Source organism: Myripristis murdjan, chromosome 14 (genome assembly GCF_902150065.1).
Source record: "Myripristis murdjan chromosome 14, fMyrMur1.1, whole genome shotgun sequence".
In the NCBI taxonomy this organism is placed as follows: Eukaryota; Metazoa; Chordata; class Actinopteri; order Holocentriformes; family Holocentridae; genus Myripristis; species Myripristis murdjan.
The window spans coordinates 27,925,099-27,951,388 of record NC_043993.1 but is presented as its reverse complement, the minus strand read 5'-3'; the positions used below and the strand labels follow the sequence as shown (position 1 = coordinate 27,951,388).

Genomic DNA, 26,290 nt, shown 5'->3' with positions numbered 1-26,290 from the left:
CTCTCTCTCTCTCCCTCCGTCTCTGTGTGTGTGTGTGTGTGTGTGCGTGTGTGTGTGTTGAGCCACAGGTGATGTCTCTGTTTGGATCAGCTGAGGGGCTTGCTGTTTGCTGATTGGTCACCTGGAGGATTTAAACACCAGCTGATGCCTGCCTCTCTCCTTCTCTCTCCCATTTTTAAAATGGAAGCCATTCTGCTCTGGATTTAGTGTTTGAGAGTTTTCTGATTCATACTACAGGGAACAACCTAAGAAATGTGTGCAACTGTTTTGCAGCTGTGAAATTTGGTAATTTTGTAAAAAAAAAAAAAATTGAGTGATTACCTTGTAACTCAAAACCTGTAAACAGTGGACTTGGTAAAGGAAAAGCAGCTTTTCAGTAAAGCAGTAGGTTAGAGCCTTGCCTTTTTATTTCATGTTATTTCTCTTTTTTTGTCAGGAAGGTTTAAGTGTAAGAGTGACTGGTTTTGTTTGTTGTTTTGCGCCATGCTCACCTCTGAAGCCCCCCTCCAAAAATAAAATATAACAAAATAAAAGAACTGCTACTTGGTGAAAAGTGACTTGTTTTAAGGCTGTCCACTCTTGGAAATGAGAAGAGTGCAGGCTCAACACATGTTGTGTCCTAGTTTCCCCTAGACCAGAGACATAACAACACCAAGCAAGAACCCATAGTGCTTCAAATTATGAGATGGAAGTGGAGCTGGGTAGGTCACACACTCAGAAGGGAAAATAAATTGATCACCAAACAAGCATTAACATGGAACCCACAAGGCAAAAGACACAGGAAGATCTAGAAGCACCTGGAGAAAAAGCAGAGCACAAGAGAATAAGGCTGAGGAGCCGTGATTGCAGCAACTGGATTGAAAGGCACAAGACTGGAGAGGATGGAGGGTTTTCGTTGATGGCTTATGTCCCTTAGGGAATACAAAGGCCTAAGTCAGTAGAACAGCTATCCTTATGTAGTGTCAAGGGGGGGGCACTGCCTTATGCTAATTATGTTCAGACACACTCCTTCAATTTACGAACAGGTGGAATTCATCATTCAGGACTCCTGGTTGAGAGCAGATTTGGATGATTAAGAAAGTTTGTTGCATCTGGAGCTGACTTCTCCAATTTTTCTCTTAACAAAAAATATAAGACATTTTAGAGATTGTTGCTGCATCTGGCCCAACGTTTTTCCTGTCCTTGCCATGAGCAGACAGGGAGCCGGAGGCACAGCACCCCTACGAACCAGAGGCTGACATTATTCAGATGAACTGATGTCATTATAGTAAGTCTACAGCTCACTGTTTCATGCAGATCATGCATACACTATATTAACACCTTGTGGCGTGTTTACAGTTTCTCAGCTGTGAATCAAGCAAAAAGGGAGCTCAGGGGAGGAGCAAGGCCTTTCTCCTGAGGAAGAAATTTAGCACAATGATGGGGAAAAAAACACTGGAAGGTGTCGCTCTCAAAGGCCCCCTGTTATACCTGGCATTAATGTGGGATTTAGTTGGATTACATTTACACCTGGAAGTAATGTAAGAATTTCTCATGAAAAGGTAAATTGTGTGCTACATGCACGTTTCTTTCATTTCCAAATAGGGAAAAGGAGCCATCTTAGACAGACAGTGCATTGTAGAGAGAAATCAGCTTTATACAGGTGCTTTCATTTCATCCGTGGGCAGCGCCGCCATTGTTCAGAGGACTAGATAGATGTGGGACCAAAGTCAAAAATGGTGAAGTATTTCCACCTACATAGTTTTTGTGTTGCATTTACACTATGCCACCCTGACCACCTCTGTAGGAGGTGAGGGCAATCAGATTACGATCTGTTCTCAATGCATCTTGAGTGCATTTATCCCAGTATTTTTACATGGTTAAGTGCTATCCATTTACAATCCAATCACCCAAGATGCAGGTGAATGCCAACTATAAAAGGGGTCAACATCATCAGCAAGAGTTTTCTCAACTCTGGCTTTTATCAAATAAAACACATTTTTGTACTGCAATTGGGTAACCGAATGAGACAAAACTCTGGGAATTTAAAAATTTAATTCGAGAGACTAATAAAATAATATATATATATATAATGCCAAGCTTAAACTGAGACCATGTGGCTGTCCACTGCTGAAAGTCAATAAGAATGTAATGTCACCTCTGCAGGAAGATCACAGAATGAGACATGCACACATATTACTCAGACATATGTTTCTGCTTGGGCCAGTGCTTTTAAAAATAGCTACAAACCAGAGTGTGGTGCCACTGAGGCAGCCCCAGCAGCTGCCAAAGAGCTACAAATGGTTCTGTTTTGTTGCAGATCCTGATTACAAATAACTGGAAATCGCTATGTTTTGGAGGATCCGGTGCTGGAAACAGTACTGGAATGTCCTTATATTCAAAATATTCAAAGAAGTACATGAAAAAGCTATTCAATTGCAGTAATGTGAGCAGATATAATTAGATACTGCCACCCTTGGGTGAATCTGATAATAAGAAACTGATAACTAACTGACAATAGTTATTTGTGGATCTTGATAATAAAAAAAAATAATAATTGTTTTAATTCTCAGTTGATTGTTAAAGACTTACAAAATTACTGTATGCATGCTGATACACATGCCTGCATGCACAGTCTGGCACAGTCTTTTTTTTTTTTTTTTTTTACATAAATCTTTATTATAAATTCTGCAAAGTGGCATGAGAAATGTTTGCCCTTAAGAATTAGTGCATGATAAGAAGACACCTTCAAAAGATTATGTGCATTAGTGTTCCAGACATGACTACTATCTGAAGACACACCTTTAAAGACATTTCAGATGCCTTTAAAATATCTAGAACTTCTCATAACGACATGTGTCATGTACGTATGTCATGTATCATGATATTATATATTGATGGCTGGGTATGATGTTTTCTTCGTATTGCACAACCTTAGTAATCCCAATATAAGCTATAGCAATTTATTTGAATAAGGACAATTACAGTTATCAAATTTACAATGTTAAATATTACTTTTCCTGACAGGTTTTCCTGACAGATGTGTCCTAGCCACAATTTTGTCATCTCTGTGTCAAAGTAACAGTGACAGATCTCTTTGTTTTCATATGCTTTTAGCTGATGATTCTCAAATGTTGCACAGTGTCACCAGCGCTTGCACTTGTTTTAGTCACGTCAGACTTGTTTTGCAAGACAAATCTCTATGAATAATTTATTGGACGTCAGCTTAATCCCCATTTACCCCTCTTGAATGACAAAAGCATACAGCAAGTGTGTCATTGTTGGTTCTGTTTAGCTGTGGTTCAAGAGGCCACGGGTGAATCTCTAGTGTTTGTGGAATCAAAACAAAGGGTTTTTCAGATGAATTCAACACAAGCTGTCAAGTTGCCGAATGTGTGAACTGTTCTGTGGTGACACTGCTAATTATGACACAGGAACCATGTGAAAAGTTGACTCCTTGTCATAATCCTTGTTTGCTCAGGAGAGAACTGACAGTGAATTGGCTTTAAGTCAAATGCATCGAGTGAAAAAGCAAGACGAGTGTGTCAGCTTTTGATTCAGGATCAGGAAAATCGTACGCAAATGACAGGGAAGACTTTCGGTGTTCAGTGTGGAAATGACATGCTATCTAGGATCCTTTTCATTGCCTCCATTAACAACAGTATGTTGGAGATATTGCTCCGCCCTCAGATTCATAGCATTCTGCACGGCAGTGAAAGAAAAAAAAAAAAAAAACTGACTTTGTGGGGAAGAAAAAGCAATATAAGCTTCATAATAGATTTGAATTACTTTAAAATTAACTATCTTTGTAAAGCACAGTTCCTGTTAATCTGGATAAAAATCAGCACGTGAAAAAGGTGCATTCAATGCCAACAAAATGCCTACTGCATAGGGCATTGTCCTTTTCCTTTGCCAGGTTGGTCACACAGCCAATGAAAATGTCTATGTGCATGTAGATGTGTTTGTGCATCTGTGAATGTGTGTGTGTTTAGCCACCAGATTGGTATTCTCTAGCCTCTATCTCATATAAAGCATGTTAAATTGCCTTTTAATAGAGCTGTACCCTCACATCACATCTGAAACTGCACTGCAGAGCTTAAAAGAGGGCCCTGACTCAACAGGCAGTCTATTATAATAACATACACTGTATTATCCTCTATGCAGGTGGTTGAATCCTATAGCATTTGCAATTCAAAACAGCAATCATTTTATGTTTTTGTTAAAAAAGGTCAAGGCCCTTCCGTACAATGACCCTGGACTTTGGAATAGCTTGTTTAATGAGAGAGCACTGGTAGGCTGTGGAGATCTTCTGTTTTGTTTTGTGAAATTATATAACGTTGCATTATATTTTATACAAACCTCAGTTAACCTAACACACATTTTGAAACTCTGAATAATTTGCTTAGTTTTGTACAGTAGCAGTAGTGGTGATGGTGGTAGTTAACATTTCTCAACATATGCAAAAACAACACTGTACGAATGGGATCTGCACCAATAAGCAGAAAACCACCCTGAGTAGATAAGTTTGCTCAACAGAGAAACCTCACCCACTGTAAACTAGTCTCAGTGTCATGATATTGGTGCTCTATATTCAACACTTAATGTGCTAGCTCTCAACCCAAACATCAATGTAAACAATAACAATGGAAATTACTGTACATAAAAGATAGCTATTCCCCCCCCTCCAGGTTCCCTCTTGACAGAAATGCTTTAAAGTATTAGGCGAACACGATTTTATCTGAGTGGTCACAGCATGGGTGCTGGGTAGCCTAGTGATCAGAGGAATTACCCTTCAACCGAGCTGCACAGGTTCAGGCCAATGTGTTCATGGAGATCCACCCTGCTGAAGTGCCCTTGAGGAAGACACTGAATCCCTGTTTTTTGTAGCTGAACCTGACCTCTGACCCTCTCCCTTGAGGAGGACAAGCAAAAGGAGAAGTTTCCAGCAGGAATCGATAGAATAGCATACATGAACAGTGGGGAGGAGGCTGAGACTGTCCACATGGATCAGAGTTTATCCAGGCAGCAGAGCTTGGACTCTCTGCTGTGATCTTTGAGCAGCAGGAATGGGTAAATGTAGGTGGGATAAAAGGGGTATTCCACAATGTACTGTCAACAAAACTCCTTAATTATCTCACAGGACATCTCCAATACATATGAGGAAATCACTTCTTACGTCACTGTCAACGAAAGCTGCCGCCTCTTGTAAAGCATGCAAAAAGCACATAACAGTGGCAATCAAGCCGCCACTGTTTATTTTAATGACAATAAAGAGCTTACATTATCAGTTGCAATGATATTACAATTAACATGAAAACAGAAAACATTATTATGGGTCTTGTTTAGCTTATGATGAAGCTGAGGAGGGGGTCTTACCAGCAGGCTTTAAATGAGGAGGTGGATAATTGTAATGCAATTATTCTTTCATGTGTGTGAGTGAGTGTGATTAGCACGCAAAGGTTTTAGGTACTTTGGCATTTTATGAGGTTAGGATGTCATCAGTCTTAAGAAAACATAACCGGATATATTTAAATAAATGGACACTGATATATAACATCAGTGTCAAGACTCACACAGTTCTCTGCTGTTTGACAAGTAAAAGATGATTCAATTTTTGCTCCCTTAGGTGGCGGTGGTGGCAGTCTACCATTTGAATGCTTGTAGCCTTGTTTCACTCAGATCTCTGGGCCCCACTGATAATGTTCGTGCTTTCCTCAGTGCCCTCTGGAGAAATTGCTTGATAGACACTTGGTGGGCTGATTGCCTATAGGCTTTCGTGAGATTAGATGAGAGAATTATGAATATGTCAACAGCATATTAGCTTTTAAAGGTGATAGGGCTGTAGGCAACCGAATTAGCAACTGGCAAAGTCAGTGCAATCTGCGGAGATGATCTGCAATGACAAAGCCTAAAAATGGATACGACCTCATTATTATCGACTCTGGCAGGCAAAACCGCTGGCAGTCCACAAAGTACAGTGAATAATATACCATACATAAATGTATAGGGTCGAATCAATCGATCTATTACAAAAAATGGAGCATGTTTTGAAGGCTGACACTCCCTGTAGGAACAGACAGAGCGAACAAGTGTTTTGATAAACACGCTTTGTGTGAGAGCTATAAAAACTTGTGGAAGACGACACTGAAGTGCTTTTCTTTTCAGCGCTACCTGCTACAAGGCTGGAAGATGGGCTTCATTCTGGTAGCAGATACTTTCATTCCTTGTGCTGTTTGGTAGAGAGTGGCAGCAGTAACAGCATACAGTAATGGCTGTACCCCACACATTGTGTTGTGACTGACCTTTTCTGTTCAAGTATTCCCTGGCTGCCTCAATCAACCCACTATTCTGCTGCTTTGCTGTTACCAAGGCAACTGTTAAGATCATCCACAACTTTCGTTTTCTCACACACCCAAAGTTTTAGCCGACTTATTTACTGTATGTAGCTAGGAGACGGCAAGACACAGACACAGAATTTCATGTTTTAACAAGTCTGATGAATCAGTGGATGGAGGTATGCAGGGCCTTTCAGACAGCCACCGAAAGCTTCCAGCCAAGTAATATGCAGTCTTTGCAATCTAAATCTATTTATTAATGTATGAAAAATTAAGCAAATAAATAAATGCATCAATAAAGCCTTGACTTGATGGGTGGTGAAGTATTTTGGTGGTGTGCATTTATAAGTGGTTCATGCTAACTTAATTTGAAAATGCCTGAATTTGCATTCATATTTTAAACCTAGCCAATAAAGAGCATGTTTATTCTATTCTATTTTTTTAATTAATTAATTTATTTTTTTAATCACTGACTGAAATTTTGACATTGCACAATAGCGGCTGATTTTGTGGTTTTCACCTTTTGCCTCCAGTTCATTTATCCATGAAACATTATAGCTACACAAGACACAGTAGGTTTCATGGTATGCAATAACTACTTAACAGGCTGCCTGGCAATTTACCTACCTGAGTTTAAAATAGCTGTCATATACGAGTCATAAGAGTAACCTATCTACCCACTGACTGCAGCTGACATTTCTCTCTGGCTGGTGATTAAGACCAACTACAAAGAACAACAGAGGTCCTCAGGTATGACGGGTTTGTCAGTTCGGTTCCTACAAGTTGTTAGAGGCTGTAGTGAAAGCATATATTCTGAGGATGCACGTCTCAATCCACACTAGTGTTTGGCCTTACGGTTTGTCGGGGTGTTTCAAGGCCTTATTTCAACATGTGTTGTAAAGGTTTACAGCAGTGAGAGGAAAGCAAAGGACACCTGCTACAAGATGCCAAAGAAGATATTTCTGTGAGGTCAACATGCCAGAGTGGACAGTCGACAACATCTGGTTTCCCAAACATCAGCAGTTTTCAGACTGATTTACTGATGTTTCAGCAACTTCAAGTTCATGGAAACATTTGGCAGTGCTCCAAAAGAGGAGTCTGGTCAGGTTCCTAGATCACAGTCTACGTGTCCTGTCTAGTAACTAATGGTAGTGGCTTAAAATCAGAATGGTGCTCAGTGGCTCTCTTGATTGTTTTTTCAATGGTTTTGAAGGCTGTGAACACTTTGTAAATGCCCTTGCTTTAAAAATTATTCTTTGTATAAGATCTGCTTAAACTGACATGTGTAACTTGAACCATGCTGTGTTATCATCTAGATGAATTATCCTTTGGTTGTTGCTGCTCTCTCACTGTGTATAGTCAAGGTCTGTCTCTTGGTGTAGAATTATCTTTATTTCCATATTAAACATCAGTGGTTAAGAGATATCAGCACAATAACAAGCCACACAAAATTTGGAACCTTAAATTCTTATCAGCGGAAAAATTAGGGGTCCTAGGAGGGCCCCTTCTTATCAGCCCCTATCAGCATTTGGAAATGGAAACAAAATGTTTCTTAATGTTTAATGTTTCCTTTGAATAGGAAACCCAGCCCACACAAAGCACAGAAAGAAACAGAAAAGAGCAGGAGGAGTGCTGTGTTCATGAGCTGTGCATTGTCTGTTGAGTGAAGGGACAATGACATAATGTCGTGTTAGGTAGCACTGCCTTTGTAACATCCTCTAAGCTGACAAATGACTCAGAAATAATCACACAGTGACTTTGTTTTTGCAGAGCCGAAGACTTGAAAGAATAACTCCGCATGCTTATTTTTATAATACAGACCACTAAATGTTTTTTTTTTTTTTTTTTTTTTTTTTTTTGTGCACAGTTTATGGGCTGATGTGATTAGACTTTTGGACATTTAAATGAGCAGCTCCAGTCAAACTTTTGTTAAGTACTGTGGATAGCTCTCTGCTGAGATCTTATGTCTAATGTCTAAATAATCTATGAAGCCATCTGAATCAGACACCGCCATTTGACACCAGATAAGTTATTATGGGCAGGCACAGCTCCAGACACTGACTATTCATGCTGGAGAGTCATCAAGATCCGCTGATCAAATATTCTAAAAGAGAGAGGGGAGAGCCAATCCTATATAATGAGCTCTTCTAAAACCACAAACAAGTGCTTATCTGCCTCACAAAAGTTGACATCACTATGCTTATGAGGCCAGTTTTACTGATTATGTCATTAGTGCGGCTGGTTAATTTACACTTTGTAACAGCAAAATAATCTCTTTACATAGAGCACTGATAGAAAATGAGCTTATGAGTCTCAATGACTTTGTCTATATACATAAAATAATCTAGTTAGTGCCTGGGACTGAGTATAATTAAATCGGGATGTATATATACACACAGCAAAACATCAAAGAGCCGCTGTGTGATTGTTTTGTTCTTTTACATGTTGAATAAATTACTGTGCGGCAATTATAATTTCTTCGGTACCATACACAAAGAACCGGGGTGTCATTTACTTTGCTGAATTAATTTTGAACTTCTTCAGTTACCTGTGCATGTATCAAAACCCTCCACAGAATATTGCAACACAGAATAACTGATTAACTTCCACACAGTTGGAAGTGCTTTGCTTCCTTATAAGATGGAGTGCCAGCTGAATACTTAATGTCAAGCAAGCAATGTCTCAACGTAACATGAGATGGATGATAGTGACTGACAATACCCTGGCAGACTTTAAGGGGATTAGAGTGAATTTATGAAGTTGGATGTTGCACTTCAAACATTTGTATTCCACAGAGTTCCACTGCTATCCCTAATCAGTGGAGCAGCTCCCGGCTATGTATTGGTCTAGCATTGATGATAAAACCTTCACTTTCTAACTTTGGGCTACCACAGGCCCTCTGACAAATTGAGCTTTTAGCCTGAAGAAGATTGTTGCAAAACCACTTCCCTGTAAATACTGCAAGAACTTGCAAACAGTTTAATCACATGCTCCTTTACATTTCTCTTATTATCACTGGTACTACTATGGCTACTACTACTACTCCTACTATGATAAATAATGATAATTAGGATGATAAAACAAAGATAGGAATAACTAATGGACAATGACCAGACTGCTATTTGCTTTAAGAAGAACAGAGACCATCTAGGACATATTAGGTTTGATCCTCACTGACCCCTGTGTCTATACCTGCCAAAGTGCTCCTGAGCAGGGCACACAAAGCCTGCAGACATTGAGCCCCTCAGGGTGCTGCTCCTATTTACTCCAGTGGCCTGACCTGTTTGTTGATGCGTATCTTTGTGTATGGTATGCATGGATCAAATGGACAAGCACAGCAGCAAATTATAAATTGCACTAGATTCCAATTATGGTAATAGTGCAAACTGTGCTGTAATTGCAATATGACACATAATTAATGTGTAATGAAATGGTATTTAAATATCTTGGTTTTTGATGGGTCGGTTCAGTGGTATTATCCTTTGCACTGAAGACATGATACTGTCTAATTGAAATTGACAGATGTGGTTTGTTTAGATCCTGTTCTACTAAACAGACAATTAATTTGAATAATAACAGCAATCTGACTAGCAAAGGAGATAATGGAAAACTCCACTTGTGTGTTGAACCCTGACCACCAGCTCACACTCTTGGGATCCCTGTATTCAAGCACTCCTTGGCCCATCAGTGCGTTAAAGCTCTGGAGGGAAGTCTGAGGCCTAAGGCTAAGATAGAGGACCCAACTCTTTTTGTTTATGCACTGTTTTTTAAATTTATATAAGCTTAATGGGAATCATTTCATGTATTCTACTCGTCAGCCTCATTATTACAATCATATGCAGCACATGTGTTTGACTGAGATCTGCTGTGCTACACGGCCTCTACCTGTTCTGATATCAGGTGGCTCAATGTGAGATTTAGATTTCTTTTTTTTTTTTTTTTTTTTTTTTTTTGACAAGTCTATGCTGAGCTGCTCATCTATCTGATAATAAAGTGTGAGTGCTGGTGCCTATTTTAACTCTTGTGTGCTTAAACCTGTGATGGCAACTCCAGCTGGCCTGCATATTTCCAGTGAGATATTGCATCACACTACTATGACTATGAGCAAGATGTGCATGCCATCTTGTGCACTTTCTGTCAAGGAACTACTTTCATGGTGTGTTAAGGTGGTAACGTACAGCTTTGCCAACAGATTGCACAGTGTAATAAAAGGTAATATGTAAGGTGAGGTGATATGCTAGCAATGTTGATTTGTTTCCTCAATAGAAAAAAAAATGCTTTGACAGCCCTTGGTTCCCAGTCTTGTAAATCTATCCAGACAAAAAGTCATGGAGGGCCAGGAGTCTGCAGGTTTTCTCACAACAGCAGGTGCTCTCACTGATTAACACAACTTCAACCAGAGAGAAGGAACTAATCAGTGAAATCACCTGTAGTGTTTTGTTCAAATGAAAACCTGTAGGCTCTCAGCCCTACATGGCACATGGCTAGAGACCAGTTCTATGAACTATGATATGTAACCTATTCACACAGGATATTCTATTTTCAGTAAACAAAGAGAAGAGTCAGGTTTTCTCTAAATTTATTGTGATTAGTTGAAGCAAAATGACACCCAGCTGAAGGGAAATTATATCAGTGGTCATGCAGTTTTAGTACTTATAGGGCAAATGTTTTTAGTATCTGTCCCATGCAAATTGTTGCAAAAGTGACAAGTATTTTTATGGAAAGCATCATTGTTTGCCTTGATGAAAATTGTGCTGTGCTTCCTGTAGAGAAATCTGAGGGCATAATGGAATCCAAACTGCAATGCTGCTGGGGCCCTTCTCTATTATGTAGGAGAACATGGGAGATGGCAACTTATGAGTAGCAAATTAGACCACATGGAGTATCTGCATATGAAATCGGCGGCATTCAGCCATCTCAATATGCTATGTGCATACGGTTCAGTGTATATTACATTGCATTTCTATGAGGACACCTTCCCAACTCTACACATCATCTCAGCCCAAAAATCTTAACATCTGGTACTCTCCATTAGCCTTATCTAACGTGGTGGATGAAAAATGTTCTCACCTCTCTCTCTCCTTGAGCAAGGCACTTAGCCTCTAATTGCTCCGGTGGAGCAATGAAATGAAGAAATGAGGTTCAACAAAGAAAGCAAGTGCATGTCCCTGTTTTCCTCAGCAGCTTTGGCTTGTTTCGTTATGCCCTTGTGAACTGGGGCTTGGCAATAACGTAGCCGCCAATTTTTTATAGTTGGAATCCATTGGTTCAGATGGGTCCAATTTTAACAGATAGTTTTTACAGCAAAATGTCACTACAAACACCTGCCAAGAAGAAACTACAAAAAAGCAGAGATAGAGAGGATTCAGGGCTGGTAGGAAATAAAGAGAAAATCACTTGCAGTTTCACTGAGAGAAAAGTACACAGATACACAAATTCACTCCAAGATATGTAGCAAAGCAGTAGTCCTTTTCATCTAGAAAGGTTTTGTTACCTTGGACGAGGATGTACACTGAGGTGGTTCTCGGTCGACTGCTCGTTTGGACAGCGCACACATACTGCCCTTCATCTGTCATGTCCACATTTTCAATCTTGATGGTAAACTCCTCTTGATTAAGGGTCACCAGACTCACTCGGGGATCCACCGACCATTTGTCTTCCCCGGCATACAGTATACTCGACCGGTTTAGCCAGGCTGTGTGTGTGACAATGTCCCCCTGTGCACAGCTGTAAAGGACAGAAAAGAGTATTGGAACTGGTGCTTTCCCTGAGTTGACGGATGGATTTTATCAGCCACTCAGATAGTTTGCTTGATAGACAATTTTGTGAAACATGTTCTTGTTATTATAGTTTTCAGCAAAAAGGTTCAACCACACAAAGTATACATTTAGGATGCTATGTTTATCAAAGAGCAGTCAATATTTGTCAATGTAATACAATCTAATGCCAGTTAGTGTATTTAAAGTTTGCCAAAATATGTAAAGCATGACAAATTAATTACGTCAGAAGTAGTTAAAGATGAATAATCAATTACTGAACAAATTGATGATGGCTGGAAAACACAAACAGGCTGAACATGAGCTTTTCCGTTGTGTAACGTGAAAATTTGTGCAAACACATAGGTCCAACACCTCCCAAACACTTACACTTAATTGTTCACGTCATTGTTTTGCACATTGTTTTGTATTGCTAGGCTTAAATTGCTTCTTTGTAAATTAGTAGTGGACTATCATGTGCCATGGAGTGCCAAGGTTTTCATTTCAGCTTGAGACTAGTCTCCCATTTCCGTCTGAAAGTGTTGCTCATCAGTGAAATCACTTGACATTGTCTGCTGGTTGGAATTAAAACCAGCAGACTGTCAGCCCTCCATAGAACATGGATGCCCAGGCATACCATTTATTCAATACTGTTTATACAATTTATTCTGAAACTGTACAGTAATGCAGTGAATAAGAACTGGGTCACAAATTTCAGATTATTTTGCTTATCTCACCTCAATTAGAGGCTTATTCTGAGTAAGCATATTCTGCATATGCTGAAATTTGTGGGCTTGTTGGAGCTCTAATTTACTATGCTTACACCTCATACAAAGAATATCACACTATGCTTCTCAACCTGACATCAGGCACAATAGCATTTACATCTGCTTTTTTTTGTTTTTTGTTTTTTGTTTTTTTTTTTACTTGACTACCAAATCAGCCTTGTCAAAATCCGAGTTGTTGTAAAAGAAAGTAGTAATAATAAAGGCAGGTGTACAACGCTGGCAGAATAATTACAGTTTCTCAGTGATCCACCTAAAAGGAGGGAATCGGAGCATTAATAGCATAGCAGCTATTGCCAATCATGTAAACAGCTTTCTTGGAACATTAACAATTTTGCAATAAGGACAATAACTAGCACATTGTACATATGCAAATGCAGCTCTCTAGCTTCATTATGCAGTTATCAGGTTTCTTTTGTTGATCTGCCCACACGCTTGTTTTTACCATTCAAACTAACTGAGACAATGAGCCAGAAGCCCACTAGTGATTGCTGTGCATTGTTGGAATTACAGCAGATTAGTTTTAGGAGTCAGAAAACGCTGCTTTGATATAGGAGCCAGGTCTTTGAACTTTGACTCTAAGGACAGCTTCCACCAGCACGCAGCACATCTGCTGTATTTTGATGGTGCATCTTTGGAGCTGGTGGGTTTAGATTTGACCGGAGAAAAAGGTATCGACAGAGCAGCTGGAAGGAAGAAAAAAAAAAAAAAGAACTGCACATCTTTAAAGTGAGACTGGAATAATTCAACTTTCTCGAAATTCTACCTCTGACTATCACACTCCTCTTCAATATCTGGGTTGATTTATCTCTAGATGGCCCACTATTCCTGTGGATGCACAGAAGGGACGGTGTTTTAAACATCAACAGTTTAGAATGGCGGTGATATAAGAGGAGCTCGACACTTTGCAGTTGCAAGGCTCTTGGCTCCATTTGTGCTGTCACAGCTTTTGTTATGGCATCAGTCACTTCCACTTCAGCGGCGGCAGGAGGGTCAATGGCATCCTTGGGGCATTTGTGGTGTTATGATGGGGAAAGTAGACAAAAAACTGGTTGTGTGTATGTGTCTGTGTGTGTAATCAATACATAGAAGCAGTGGCTTTCACAGTAATGGATCACTGTGTATGTGAGAAGAGTGATCAATTTATTTTGACAAAGTGGATTCAATGTAGAGTTTATATTTCTAATGGAAACGGGAAACACATTTTTTCTAGATAGTAAATGTGTTTTCCAGTTCATACACAACCAAACATAGGCTGGTCGATGTCATTATATTGATGTTTCAAAAAATGTCTCTGGAAGATGTATACCTGAAAATAAGTTTGTACACATATAGTATGATTTAGAAGTCACCAGCAGATATACAAGGACACAAGCTTGCATGTACATGTGTGCCCATCCAAGTGTAAAAAATTGGAAAGCTAAAACTTTCTTGGACAAGATCCAACACACAACCTCTTTGCTGAGTGGCATATCTAGTCCGTCACCCTCAACGTCCTTTTTAGGCCATTACTTTAAGAGACTTTTTTTTTCCTGCCGCCGATCTATAGGGACTCATCAGCAGCACACTGTCGGGGTGACTATTTTTGGTTCTCGGTGAAGCAATTTAGACAATGCACAGACAAATAATCAAAATGCCTGAAACTTGGTACATTCAGTGATAAAATCTCAAGCTCTTCTTTGTTCTTCACACCGCTTGAAAACAGAATCCCAATATAATTCTTATGATCTTCAATTTGTAATTTTTCAAAATGATGAACAAACCTTTTTAAAGCTGAAAATGACAGCACCTTAAATAGCTGCGTTTTTATTAAATGAGAAATAATGGTGGTAGTCCACACACTATAAAACCGAAACTCATTTTGTGTACTCAGACTCTTTGATTGAACACTAACAACTGCTACATCACCGTAAAAATAAAAAGTTGGCATGACTCATGCTTTGTCAGTGCCTTATAATTCATCCAAGAACGACGCTGCACTTCAAGAGGTCTTGATGAATCTTTTACCCATTCAGTCATGATATAATGGCACAGAAACATTTACACTGTTAGACCTCATTTTGAAAAAGAAACAAACTTAGAATTTAATTGAAGCTCATGCTGCTGGTCTGCACCTGACGACAGCGGAGCGAAGGGTATCATGGGAGGAAAAAGAAATCACACTGCCTCCATGCATGGTGATGGTACACCGTGAAGCTTGGTTATACCTTCTTGAATGAAACAGGAAAATATCTTTTTTTTTTATGCAGTGCACATGGACACTTTATTTATACTCTGATATCTAAGTGCACTCTGAGCAGGGAATTCATTCTGAATACCATCCACTGTGATACATCCAGTATGTCCCTTGGTAATGTCAACCAAAATGGCCTCATGATGATCTGTTGCCTGCATTTCCTAAAGGAGATGAATTGTGAGTGTGCAAAAAAAAAAAAAAAAAAAGTAAAGTAAAAGCCTGGAAGATGGCGGTGAAAATCTAAGGAGGATCTAACTTGACTCCAAACAGAAACATAGTGCTCAAGTAAATAATGCATTTCTTCATTATTGCATTGCTCTCTTTTCTGGGCATTTGTATTGAAAAGCTATACATCACTGATGAGTGTTTTCACTTGTGGCTTGAGAAGATAGTCTCTGTTTAACCCTTAGATATCCAACTGACTTTTCACTGTCAACGCTCTCAGTTTTGCTGAGACGCTGAATGCAAACAGATTCTTTGTGTCCTTGAGGCCTGATAAACATGCTCAGTGTATTTTCTTCCCTCAAGACATTTGCCAAAGCCTCATTTTGGAATATTGTGAAAGTCGCACTGTTTCCATTGGCATGTTGAATATTTCACTCATGTAATCACCTAAACAAAACAAAGACCCAGTTTTCCCAGTGCGGCTGGTGGTTATTACACTGGGTAACTTCAAAATTTAAATGTAGATATATATATATATATATATATATATATATATATATATATAAAATAAAAATAAAAATATGCTACCAAATTTAAGTAGTTGCATTATGGTCCTCATGTTTGCATACAACATAATCAACCAAAGAGCTTCTTCGAATCCTGCAGGTAGTCACAGCAGCAAACTGGCTTTGATTTATTTTTAAAGTGATCACAGAATTTTTTTTTAGAAAACTCAATAATCCACAATTGACTTACCAGTCTTCAAGGTCAATGCTTTTGTCATTGCTTCCTTGGAAGACACAGCGTTATAAAATGTCATTTGCTCTGAGAGTCAGTGTCACAGTGTGCTAACACCTTCTTAAGGTTTCCAATTCATGAGAAAATCTGTGTTATTGTGTAGTGTGAGTGGGAGTAATGGCCTTTCAAGCACAAGGCGTGTGAAAATAAAAAAAGGACAGCACTAAGATATGACATTTTAGTTGCTAGTTTTTCGACCGTCAGTAAACACACTGTTGAGGAAAAACATGGTCAGATCCATCATGACCATGCACGGACTCAGATGTGGAAGACAAACTTACACAGTGACTTTTATGCCAGTTTGGCGTGTGCATCATTGACTGGGTTACCAAAATTCCTCAGTGTGCACACCATAAAGTTCCCAATCACATGTCTGATCTGTATTATTATGAATCCTACAGCAGCTGAGCAGGATATACCCACATGGTTATGGTGAGGGATGCACGGTATTAGAGTTTTTGCCGATATCTGATATGCCGATCTATATATCTATATATCTATATATATCTATATCTCTCTCTCTCCCTCTCTCTCTCTCTACATATATATATATACAGTACAGGCCAAAAGTTTGGACACACCTTCTCATTCAATGCGTTTTCTTTATTTTCATGACTATTTACATTGTAGATTCTCACTGAAGGAATCAAAACTATGAATGAACACATGTGGAGTTATGTACTTAACAAAAAAAGGTGAAATAACTGAAAACATGTTTTATATTCTAGTTTCTTCAAAATAGCCACCCTTTGCTCAGATTACTGCTTTGCACACTCTTGGCATTCTCTCGATGAGCTTCAAGAGGTGGTTTTCCAACAGTCTTGAAGGAGTTCCCAGAGGTGTTTAGCACTTGTTGGCCCCTTTGCCTTCACTCTGCGGTCCAGCTCACCCCAAACCATCTCGATTGGGTTCAGGTCCGGTGACTGTGGAGGCCAGGTCATCTGCCGCAGCACTCCATCACTCTCCTTCTTGGTCAAATAGCCCTTACACAGCCTGGAGGTGTGTTTGGGCTCAATGTCCTGTTGAAAAATAAATGATGGTCCAACTAAACGCAAACCGGATGGGATGGCATGTTGCTGCAGGATGCTGTGGTAGCCACGCTGGTTCAGTGTGCCTTCAATTTTGAATAAATCCCCAACAGTGTCACCAGCAAAACACCCCCACACCATCACACCTCCTCGTCCATGCTTCACAGTGGGAACCAGGCATGTGGAATCCATCCGTTCACCTTTTCTGCGTCTCACAAAGACACGGTGGTTGGAACCAAAGATCTCAAATTTGGACTCATCAGACCAAAGCACAGATTTCCACTGGTCTAATGTCCATTCCTTGTGTTTCTTGGCCCAAACAAATCTCTTCTGTTTGTTGCCTCTTATTAGCAGTGGTTTCCTAGCAGCTATTTGACCATGAAGGCCTGATTCGTGCAGTCTCCTCTTAACAGTTGTTCTAGAGATGGGTCTGCTGCTAGAACTCTGTGTGGCATTTATCTGGTCTCTGATCTGAGCTGCTGTTAACTTGTGATTTCTGAGGCTGGTGACTCGGATGAACTTGTCCTCAGAAGCAGAGGTGACTCTTGGTCTTCCTTTCCTGGGTCGGTCCTCATGTGTGCCAGTTTCGTTGTAGCGCTTGATAGTTTTTGTGACTCCACTTGGGGACACATTTAAAGTTTTTGCAATTTTCCGGACTGACTGACCTTCATTTCTTAAAGTAATGATGGCCACTCGTTTTTCTTTAGTTAGCTGATTGGTTCTTGCCATAATATGAATTTTAACAGTTGTCCAATAGGGCTGTCGGCTGTGTAGTAACCTGACTTCTGCACAACACAACTGATGGTCCCAACCCCATTGATAAAGCAAGAAATTCCACTAATTAACCCTGATAAGGCACACCTGTGAAGTGAAAATCATTTCAGGTGACTACCTCTTGAAGCTCATCGAGAGAATGCCAAGAGTGTGCAAAGCAGTAATCAGAGCAAAGGGTGGCTATTTTGAAGAAACTAGAATATAAAACATGTTTTCAGTTATTTCACCTTTTTTTGTTAAGTACATAACTCCAAATGTGTTCATTCATAGTTTTGATTCCTTCAGTTAGAATCTACAATGTAAATAGTCATGAAAATACAGAAAACGCATTGAATGAGAAGGCGTGTCCAAACTTTTGGCCTGTACTGTATATATATATATATAAATATATATATATATGTTTATGTAACTTTTGAATGCACATGTCCAACTGTTCAATGTTTCAGTACTTTTTGCACAAGTTGCTGTTCTCTAACAAGGAGTTTAACGGCAAAATTCACATCAGGTGTTTGATGCTCCAGCTCATCGAGGTCGTATCATTAGGGAATGGCTGCTGGAGATTGGGGTACCTTAATGTACCTGCACTTTCTCCAGACCTGAATCCCATAGAAAACCTATGGGATCAGCTGAGTCGCCATGTAGAGGCTCGGAGCTCTGTACCCCAGAACCTCAATGTCCTGAGGGCCGCCCTTCAAGAAGAGTGGGATGCCATGCCTCAGCAGACAATAACTCGACTTGTGAACAGCATGAGACGTCGTTGTCAAGCTGTAATTGATGCTCAAGGGCACATGACAAGTTATTGACACTGACATTTTTTGTTGTGGTATACCCACCACTGTTGTTGGCTTTTGTTTCAAGAAATTTTTTGAGATGAGGAAATCACCAGTGTATGCCTCTACTTGAATGCCCTACTTTCATGATATAATATCACTGTAGCATGAACTTTTTATATTTTCCATAAATTTCACCCAAAAGCCAAATACCCCTAACTTTTTATGAGCAGTGTATATCTATATCCATCTATCGATAGATAGATCGATAGATAGATAGATATAGATATAGATATTTAGATATATAGATATTTAGATATATAGATATATAGATATAGATATATATACACTTTTTTTTTTGTCCACATAATTGCAGAGAACATCAAGTCTCCCCTGCAGTGGAATTTTTTATTATGCATGCTCTTATTGTGAAGACCAACTGGCAGATGCAGACATAAAATACCATGCTTTTCAAAATGTATACATTCCACTGGGCAAAATAAGAAAACTTCTTCAATATAGGTCATGTAAAACATGCCATATTCATTTTTATATAACACTTTCTTTCAAACAAAACTAAGATTCATCCAGTTGAAACAGGCTTGGGTGATGCTCTGCCTGAGAAAATCCTGACAACAACTGCAACCAGGGCAGATTTGACCTTTTTCACACATATCAACATGTCACATCAGCCGAAACATTCATTTTGGGCTAATATCGATATTTCATTTTTAAAGCCGATATCAGCATCCCTTATGGTTAGGTCTATGCTTAAACATGGCTGGAGGCATCTGTCCTATACAGGCTGTGTAACCATACACTGCATGTAATAACACTGTAATTTGTAATACCGCTTTCCTTCATTTTGTAACAACACCTGCATTTTGTAATTATTTGTCACATTTTATAATAAAAACCTTGAACACAAAATGTAACGCATTTTCCAGGGGGCGTGTCTTGAACTAGTGTGGGTGTCTTGGAGGATCTGTTTTGGAGTCTGCAACTTGCGGTTGAATTATATATTATAACTATTACACACATAGTTTGATAATAATAAGGTGTGGCACTTGGTGAGGAGAGCAATTTTAGCATGCATGATCGTTGAAATAAGGGCAATCCCATGGTTGTTATAGTAACTATATTACATAATTAGTAAACTGCAAAATGAGTGTTACAAAACGATCTACATTTTGCAGTTATTACAAAATGTGGGGAAATTACATGACACAGTGACAAGCTGCTTTAGTGACAGGTACGACAAATTTGCAGCTGCTCACACTTGCTGGCGTATCTCGCTCAGAACTGCGGTGGGGTTCATAATAATCCGTGCATCTCCGTCTGCGGGTAGCCTATGTCAATCACTGCGGTATCACAATATTTTGACAGTCCACTGTTTACTCTCCATAATATATCAGTAGGTTTTAAACAGTGTCTCGGATGACTGTCAAGAACTGTTTCAACAGACTTTCAATTTCATATGTGGGAATGTGTTTTTCCCCAGCTGATAGTCAACACATATTCAGTGAATGAAGTCTGTTGATTAGCACTTCAGATGCCCCTTATAGTCTGACTGATGTGAGAAATCTTGGTGATAGTCAACTGACATGTAGAGGTTCAACATCGGGCTGTGTTTTCATCTGCACCTTCCTGACAACACCTGCTGTTAAAACCAAGACACCTGATATTATGAGCGAGAATGTTCAAAGGCTAATTGGAGTGCTCCTCTTAAACATACATTTTCAAACTATCTTCAATGAAAAAAAAAAACATCCCTGGTTTGCTTTAGGTTGTTATTGTTATAACTATATGCCTCACGAGCTAAATCCCCCCAGAGAGCAAGAAAAAGAAAATGAACAGATAAATATTTTACGTACCATACATTTTCCTCTTATCACTTCTGCACAGATGGCAAACAAAATTTAATCCAAACAAATTGTCAATCCTCTCGAAACCATGAAAGGGGGAACTGAAGATGTGAGATTGGAAGGTGAAATTTTAACTAAACAAACAACTTCTGCCCTCTTCCCATGTGCTTTCTGACTCTAATGTGTGTATATCATTAAAAATACATGATGCCGCTCACACCACAATCAGATGTTGCCAGTAGACTTTGTTTACACTGTGGATCAATGGAGTTAATGTTTAATGTTTTGTCATCAATGGCTACATTAGAGGGAATGCCACCATCTCTTCCTTGTTCTGTAGTTGGAAAAAAAAAAATCTCCTAATGAATCACACACTTAAAAAGCTTCCTGAGAAGTGTCCCAGTCTTCTGTCCTCTTAAAGTACTACAACATGGGGAAATATTAGTTTTTCATTTTAAGCATATCTTTCATTGGGCCGCTTCAATGATCAGAAAACGTAGCTATATCTTCCAGAAGCTCACAGGAAAATACAGATGCATTGATCTGATATATCAGAATTAGAACCAATCTGTGCGAATTTTAAGATATCGTATCAGCTAGAGGTTGTCAGATCTCCTCCTCATCCATTTGTAAATATAAATAATTTATAAACATATATATTTCATACACTCCGTACAATTTATGCAAATTGTGCGGTAGTGCACCACACTTTGGAAAGTAGCTGCCTAACAGTCATGTCAGGAGTTACTTCAAACTGGACACCAAAATTAGTTTAACAGCAAACTGCACTGTTTGCAATGTACTGTAAGTGTTTGCAGGGGTGGCAGCAGCACAGCTAATTGCAATACTTCTAATTTAGTTGGGGAATTGAAAAGTATCATTTGTGGGAGTGCAGTGAGACCTCAGGTAGCAGCTCACAAGAAGTGTGCACCCAAGCAGCAAATGTTAGCAGATGCACTGAGGGAAAAAAAACAAACAAACAAACAAAAAAAAAAAAAAACAAGAAATGACCCCATGACAGCAAAACAGGAAAAAAGAGGGGATTTATATGGAATTTATTGCACAGGAGGAGCAGCCACTCTTGGTGATGGAAAGTTCAATGGGGCATTTGGAGCAACTCTGACACTACCATCCCACATCACAGTTGTATAATAAAAGCTTGTGAGCACCTCTTGGATTGCATTACCGCAGTTAATTTCATTTGAGTTTAGATATCTGCGCCTGTGTCACTGTTCAGTTTGACAGCACATCGGATTGATGGTGCTTTACAAACTGCAGTGTGGAGAAATAAACAACAATTAATTCCAAAATTTCCGGGCAGCATTCATTATTGGAAAACGCTCTATATTTAACAGCCTGGATCTTTATCACAAAAAAAGGACACCATTGTCAAAAAGTGTACTTTGTTGGTTCATGGTGCAAAGGTTCACATGTAACATGGACTCACAAGTAGCTTGTTTTTATCGAGCTGAGTCATCCTGCCGAGTTAGAGATTTTTGCAGCAGTGGGGAGTCAAAACAAATCTGATGCCCATCCCGGTAACTTTACATAAGCATGTCGATACTTCACCACATCGATACTTCTTGTGTATTCTTTAAGGACTTGGAAAATGTGCTCCTTGGCCCATAAACTGTGGAGATATTTCACCTCATCTTGACTCCGAAAGTTCTCCCTTGGTTCATTTCTGTTATGCTTGGCTTTCCAAGCACGAGAACCTTTGCAATGTGCATGTAAACATCTACCGATAAATCATTGAGTTTTGGTCTAGGTTCTTACAGTTGGTTCACTTCAGACTTTTCTACCTCTTTATTAGAGGTGTGCAGTGGAACCAATATTTGTATTTGAATTTGTATGTGTTTTGGGGAAAAATAATTAGGATTCAGATTTGGGGAAAAAAGTGGGTATGACCAAAATTTGAATTTTTTTTTTTTTTTTTAAACCACAAAGAAATATAAAATGGCTGAAATTCCTGCTTATTAAAACTAAATTTATAAAGAACACCATTCTGTAGCCATGGTCATCACAAGCAATTATAAGCTAGACTAAGAGACTAATGATGATACGTTAGCCTCCAAATAAAGCCTGTGCATTACTAAACACACAGACTCGCGGTAAAATGACAAGCACCGCAGGTTAAACCCACTCTAGTGAATATCCACTCTGCGAATCAAGACACAAAGCTGTGAAAAAATGTCGCAGAATGACACAGACGTCTGAGTGAACTCCAGTCAGCCCTCCCAACACAAAAGTGGCTGTTGTCATAGATTCTGAGTGATTCTAGTAAGGACAGTGGTGGCAGCCATTCCAGTTTGAAATGGAGAACTGGGTTTGGGTTGAGGTGCATCCCTACACTTTATTTTGGATTTCCACCAGTAGAAAACCTAAACCCATAACAGATATGACTTAGGGTTGTATTTCAAAAAGGGACAACAGATACTTGACATTTACTTTCATCAAAAGCATGCAAAGGATGCTCCAAGGTAGGTATAAAGACCAAGGGGGGTCTAAATAAAGATCAATGAATCCCCAATTGTTGACAAGCCTTTCTGTCGCAATGCACACAAAGCCTGTCTAAGGGGACGGCTGTTGAGAGCCGTGCAAAAATGAACTTTTTACTCTCTATACACTCTGAAACAAATGTACTGCTTTTAAAAATAAATAACAACAGAGCTGTGTTTGCACATTAATTATACATTCCATTAGGCAAGGAAAGGCAAGGAAGTAGAACACAAGTAAGAGTAATAGCCTAATTAGTGCTGAGAAAGTCTGTTTTCAACTGGAAATGAAACAGTTTAGAAGAACAGTTTTCATGTTAAAAAGTCTTCTTCTTTCACTTTTCTCAGTGCTTGTATGTGCAGGGGCCAGCATGGTATTATGTATTTTGGCATGGTGTCTCTCGTGAGCTTAGAGCACGGAGCTTGCTTTAACCAACATAATGCTTCTTAGCCAGCTGCAGGAAGAAAACCATTATGGCTGATTATTCATGCATTGCAAAAAAAAACCATGAGCATTGATTTTTGCCATGTCTTAGATGGTGAACACCACCACCATGGGCCGCAGCAGGTCGCAGCTTTCTTTGTGTGCTTGAGGGTCATCAGATTCATGATGGTGTGTATTATTCTTTCGACTTCTATTTGTTTGAACCAGGATGCAATTCTTTTCTCTGCTTGTTCATTACTCCCAATACAATAAAAATCTCCATTCATATTCACTGTAAGGGTAACAGCCTTGTAATGATGACCACTGGCAATAATCATCAGCACTTTCGATTGCAAAGGTTAAGTACAGTAGGCAGTCACAAGAGCGCGACTACACAAATCAATGTAAATAAAATACAAAAAAAAAACAAAAAAACAAAAAAAACAACTAGCATTTATTATTTAATTATTAAAGTAACTAATATTTCCTGCCTATAGCAGTAATCATAATATTTCTGCAGAGGTTGATAGGGTTGTCGATCAATACCAGTGATTCAACAGTCGCTTGGGCGGCTACTCAGATTTCTGGCTTTCATAACTCACTTTCTGGCCTGTACCCTGTGTAACTCCACATTTACTCGCATTTTGAAGCCAGTGTTATATCACCAAAATGCGTATAAAAAAGCACGCATGCCAAATGTGTGCCCTGGCAGCTTGGAAAAATGTTAGTCTTATGCCATGGGTGGGATGCGTTGCAGGTTTAAAAAGGCCTAAAATCACGGTATTGTAGCAGTTTCCTTGGACAGTGAAAAAGAGATGCCACCCACACCTACAATTTACATTACTTAAATTCCAATGTCATTGGAGAAAAGTGAATCTTGTAGTTTCAGGGTCTTAAATACCTTTGTTGTGGTTGCTATTGTTGCTGAAGCCATTCAGCTTTGACAAATCCATTTGCTGTTTTTCTTTAAATAATTGTGACATTATTTCAGTACAAACATCTGCAAGTGAAACCAAAGAATCCCATTTTAGGCCCTGAAAAGACAACGTATTGAAGGAGTGTGTTCATTGCAGTGTCTCATCTAATTCCTCCTGAAAGGCGTGGGTCAGCAATAAAAGCAGTTCTAAATAGGAGGTATGAATCTCAAGGCAAATCCTTTCATTTTTGTTTAGTGCAGTCTCGAGCTAGCCAGCACATAAAAATTAATAACTTACAAACCTTTCAAGGTAAAAAACTGAATGATATGTCCATGACAGCACACCTTGTGCAGCCTGACATAAATAAATGTAATCACCGTACAAAAACACAAATTGTAGTCAAAAATGCCACCATAAACTGTTGTCTGGAACATCACTTTTGTGTCCTTGGCTGACAAAGTCCAAAGAGTTTTGTTAAAGTTAACAAATAGTTCTGCTTATCAAGGAGTGCGTGTGGCAAAGGGCTTGGCACAGTACACGCTCCAACAGGTGAGCCACCAGACCAAATGTTTTAGGGTTTACTGTCAATTTTGGGAGGTTGACAGCACAAAACTGCTTAATCTTTGAATTTTGAAAAAAAAAAAATAAAAAAAATACTTGCCTTATGAAAGCTACATGCATCAAATAAGAGCATTTAAAACAACTACTGTAAAAAAAACAAAATCAGGTTGATGGACCACATGGCAGCGCAGCTATAAGGAGCGCTAAAAGTTATACAGAACCGAAAAACGAGCATGAATAAAACAGCTAATTGTATCCAAGTTTCAGTTTGTAGTAAGTTCAATAACAAAACCGTGCAATCTGTGCAAAAATCCGAGGAACGTACCCGGGCCCCTAAATGTGACCTAAATCTTCTATGAGAAAGTGCAGGCACAATTACACAAACTGTTGGATACACTCCACCTCCCACAGCCAAGTGACTCCAGCAACTTGGCTGCTGAGAGTAGAAGCTTGTCACCGGTAAGACGCATTTACAAGCAAATTCAACAATGCTTATATTGTATTCAAATAGCTTTTTTGAAAAACAAACTGAATATCATAGATTTTTCTAAGGAATACTAAAATTGGCAGTCAAACTGTTGGGCATAAGACGGAAACACAGATCTTGCCCGTCTTCTGCTTTTTGGCTATTTCAGATACATTGAGTCATAGTTATTACAAAAAAAAAAAAAAAAAAAAAAAAAAAATCTGGTTTAAGTGAAGAGTTGGCCAAAACTGTAAAAGACACAAAACTGTAAAAGACACAAAACTCACTTGATGATCACCATAAATGGTGGATATTTTACACTCAACCAACTTCACATTCACTCCTGAACAGATTCTAACGTATGAATATTTGGATCAACCTCAACTGCTTTATCGTGTAGTCTTTCATACAGTATACGCTTTGAGAGGTTTAAAGTCTTAAGTAAACTGCTCAGAGGAACATACATGTTAAATGAACTGCAGTAGATAAAACCGTTATGACGGTCAATTTTCATTGTGTTCAGCTCACAGTTGCGTCACATAAACAAAGCATCACTTTCTGTAATAGCATAGGGTCCCATGGTATATAAAACAGCACAGCTTAAGTGTATTATAGTACAGTACTATGTGAAGGTCACACAGTATAAGGCACATTAAAAAGATTGCTCACATTGTGCCGGGTTTATTGCCAGTCAGTTTAGCTGAGTGTTAGCTGAGGGGATGAATGCATTTTTTTAGGGGGCTGTTATTAGCTGGTGGGCATCTGAAGCTCCATCCACATGGCAGAGCCACTAAGTCTTCATTGAGATGGAGGAAAATGTCAGTGACCATCTTCTCTGTTCTTTTTTAGTCAGGCTAATAAAGTTTTGGTCATGTGTCACTAGTGCCCACCTGCATTTTTTTTTATCCATTAAATTATGTATGTTATCATTCCAAA

General features: G+C 39.1%; 1 protein-coding gene across 4 annotated transcripts in view; it reads right to left on the bottom strand.

Annotated features, from left to right (window-relative positions):
* ntm (neurotrimin) overlaps positions 1–26,290 on the bottom strand; it is a 154,021-nt gene that overhangs the window by 48,648 nt on the left and 79,083 nt on the right. For all 4 annotated transcript variants that reach the window (XR_003929411.1, XM_030069751.1, XM_030069752.1 and 1 more), the window contains exon 2: positions 11,809–12,041. Coding sequence is in view for 3 of the 4 variants with exons in the window: in XM_030069751.1 (XP_029925611.1) it covers positions 11,809–12,041 (233 nt within the window). In the remaining variant the exon portion in view is untranslated. The remainder of the gene's footprint in view (positions 1–11,808; positions 12,042–26,290) is intronic.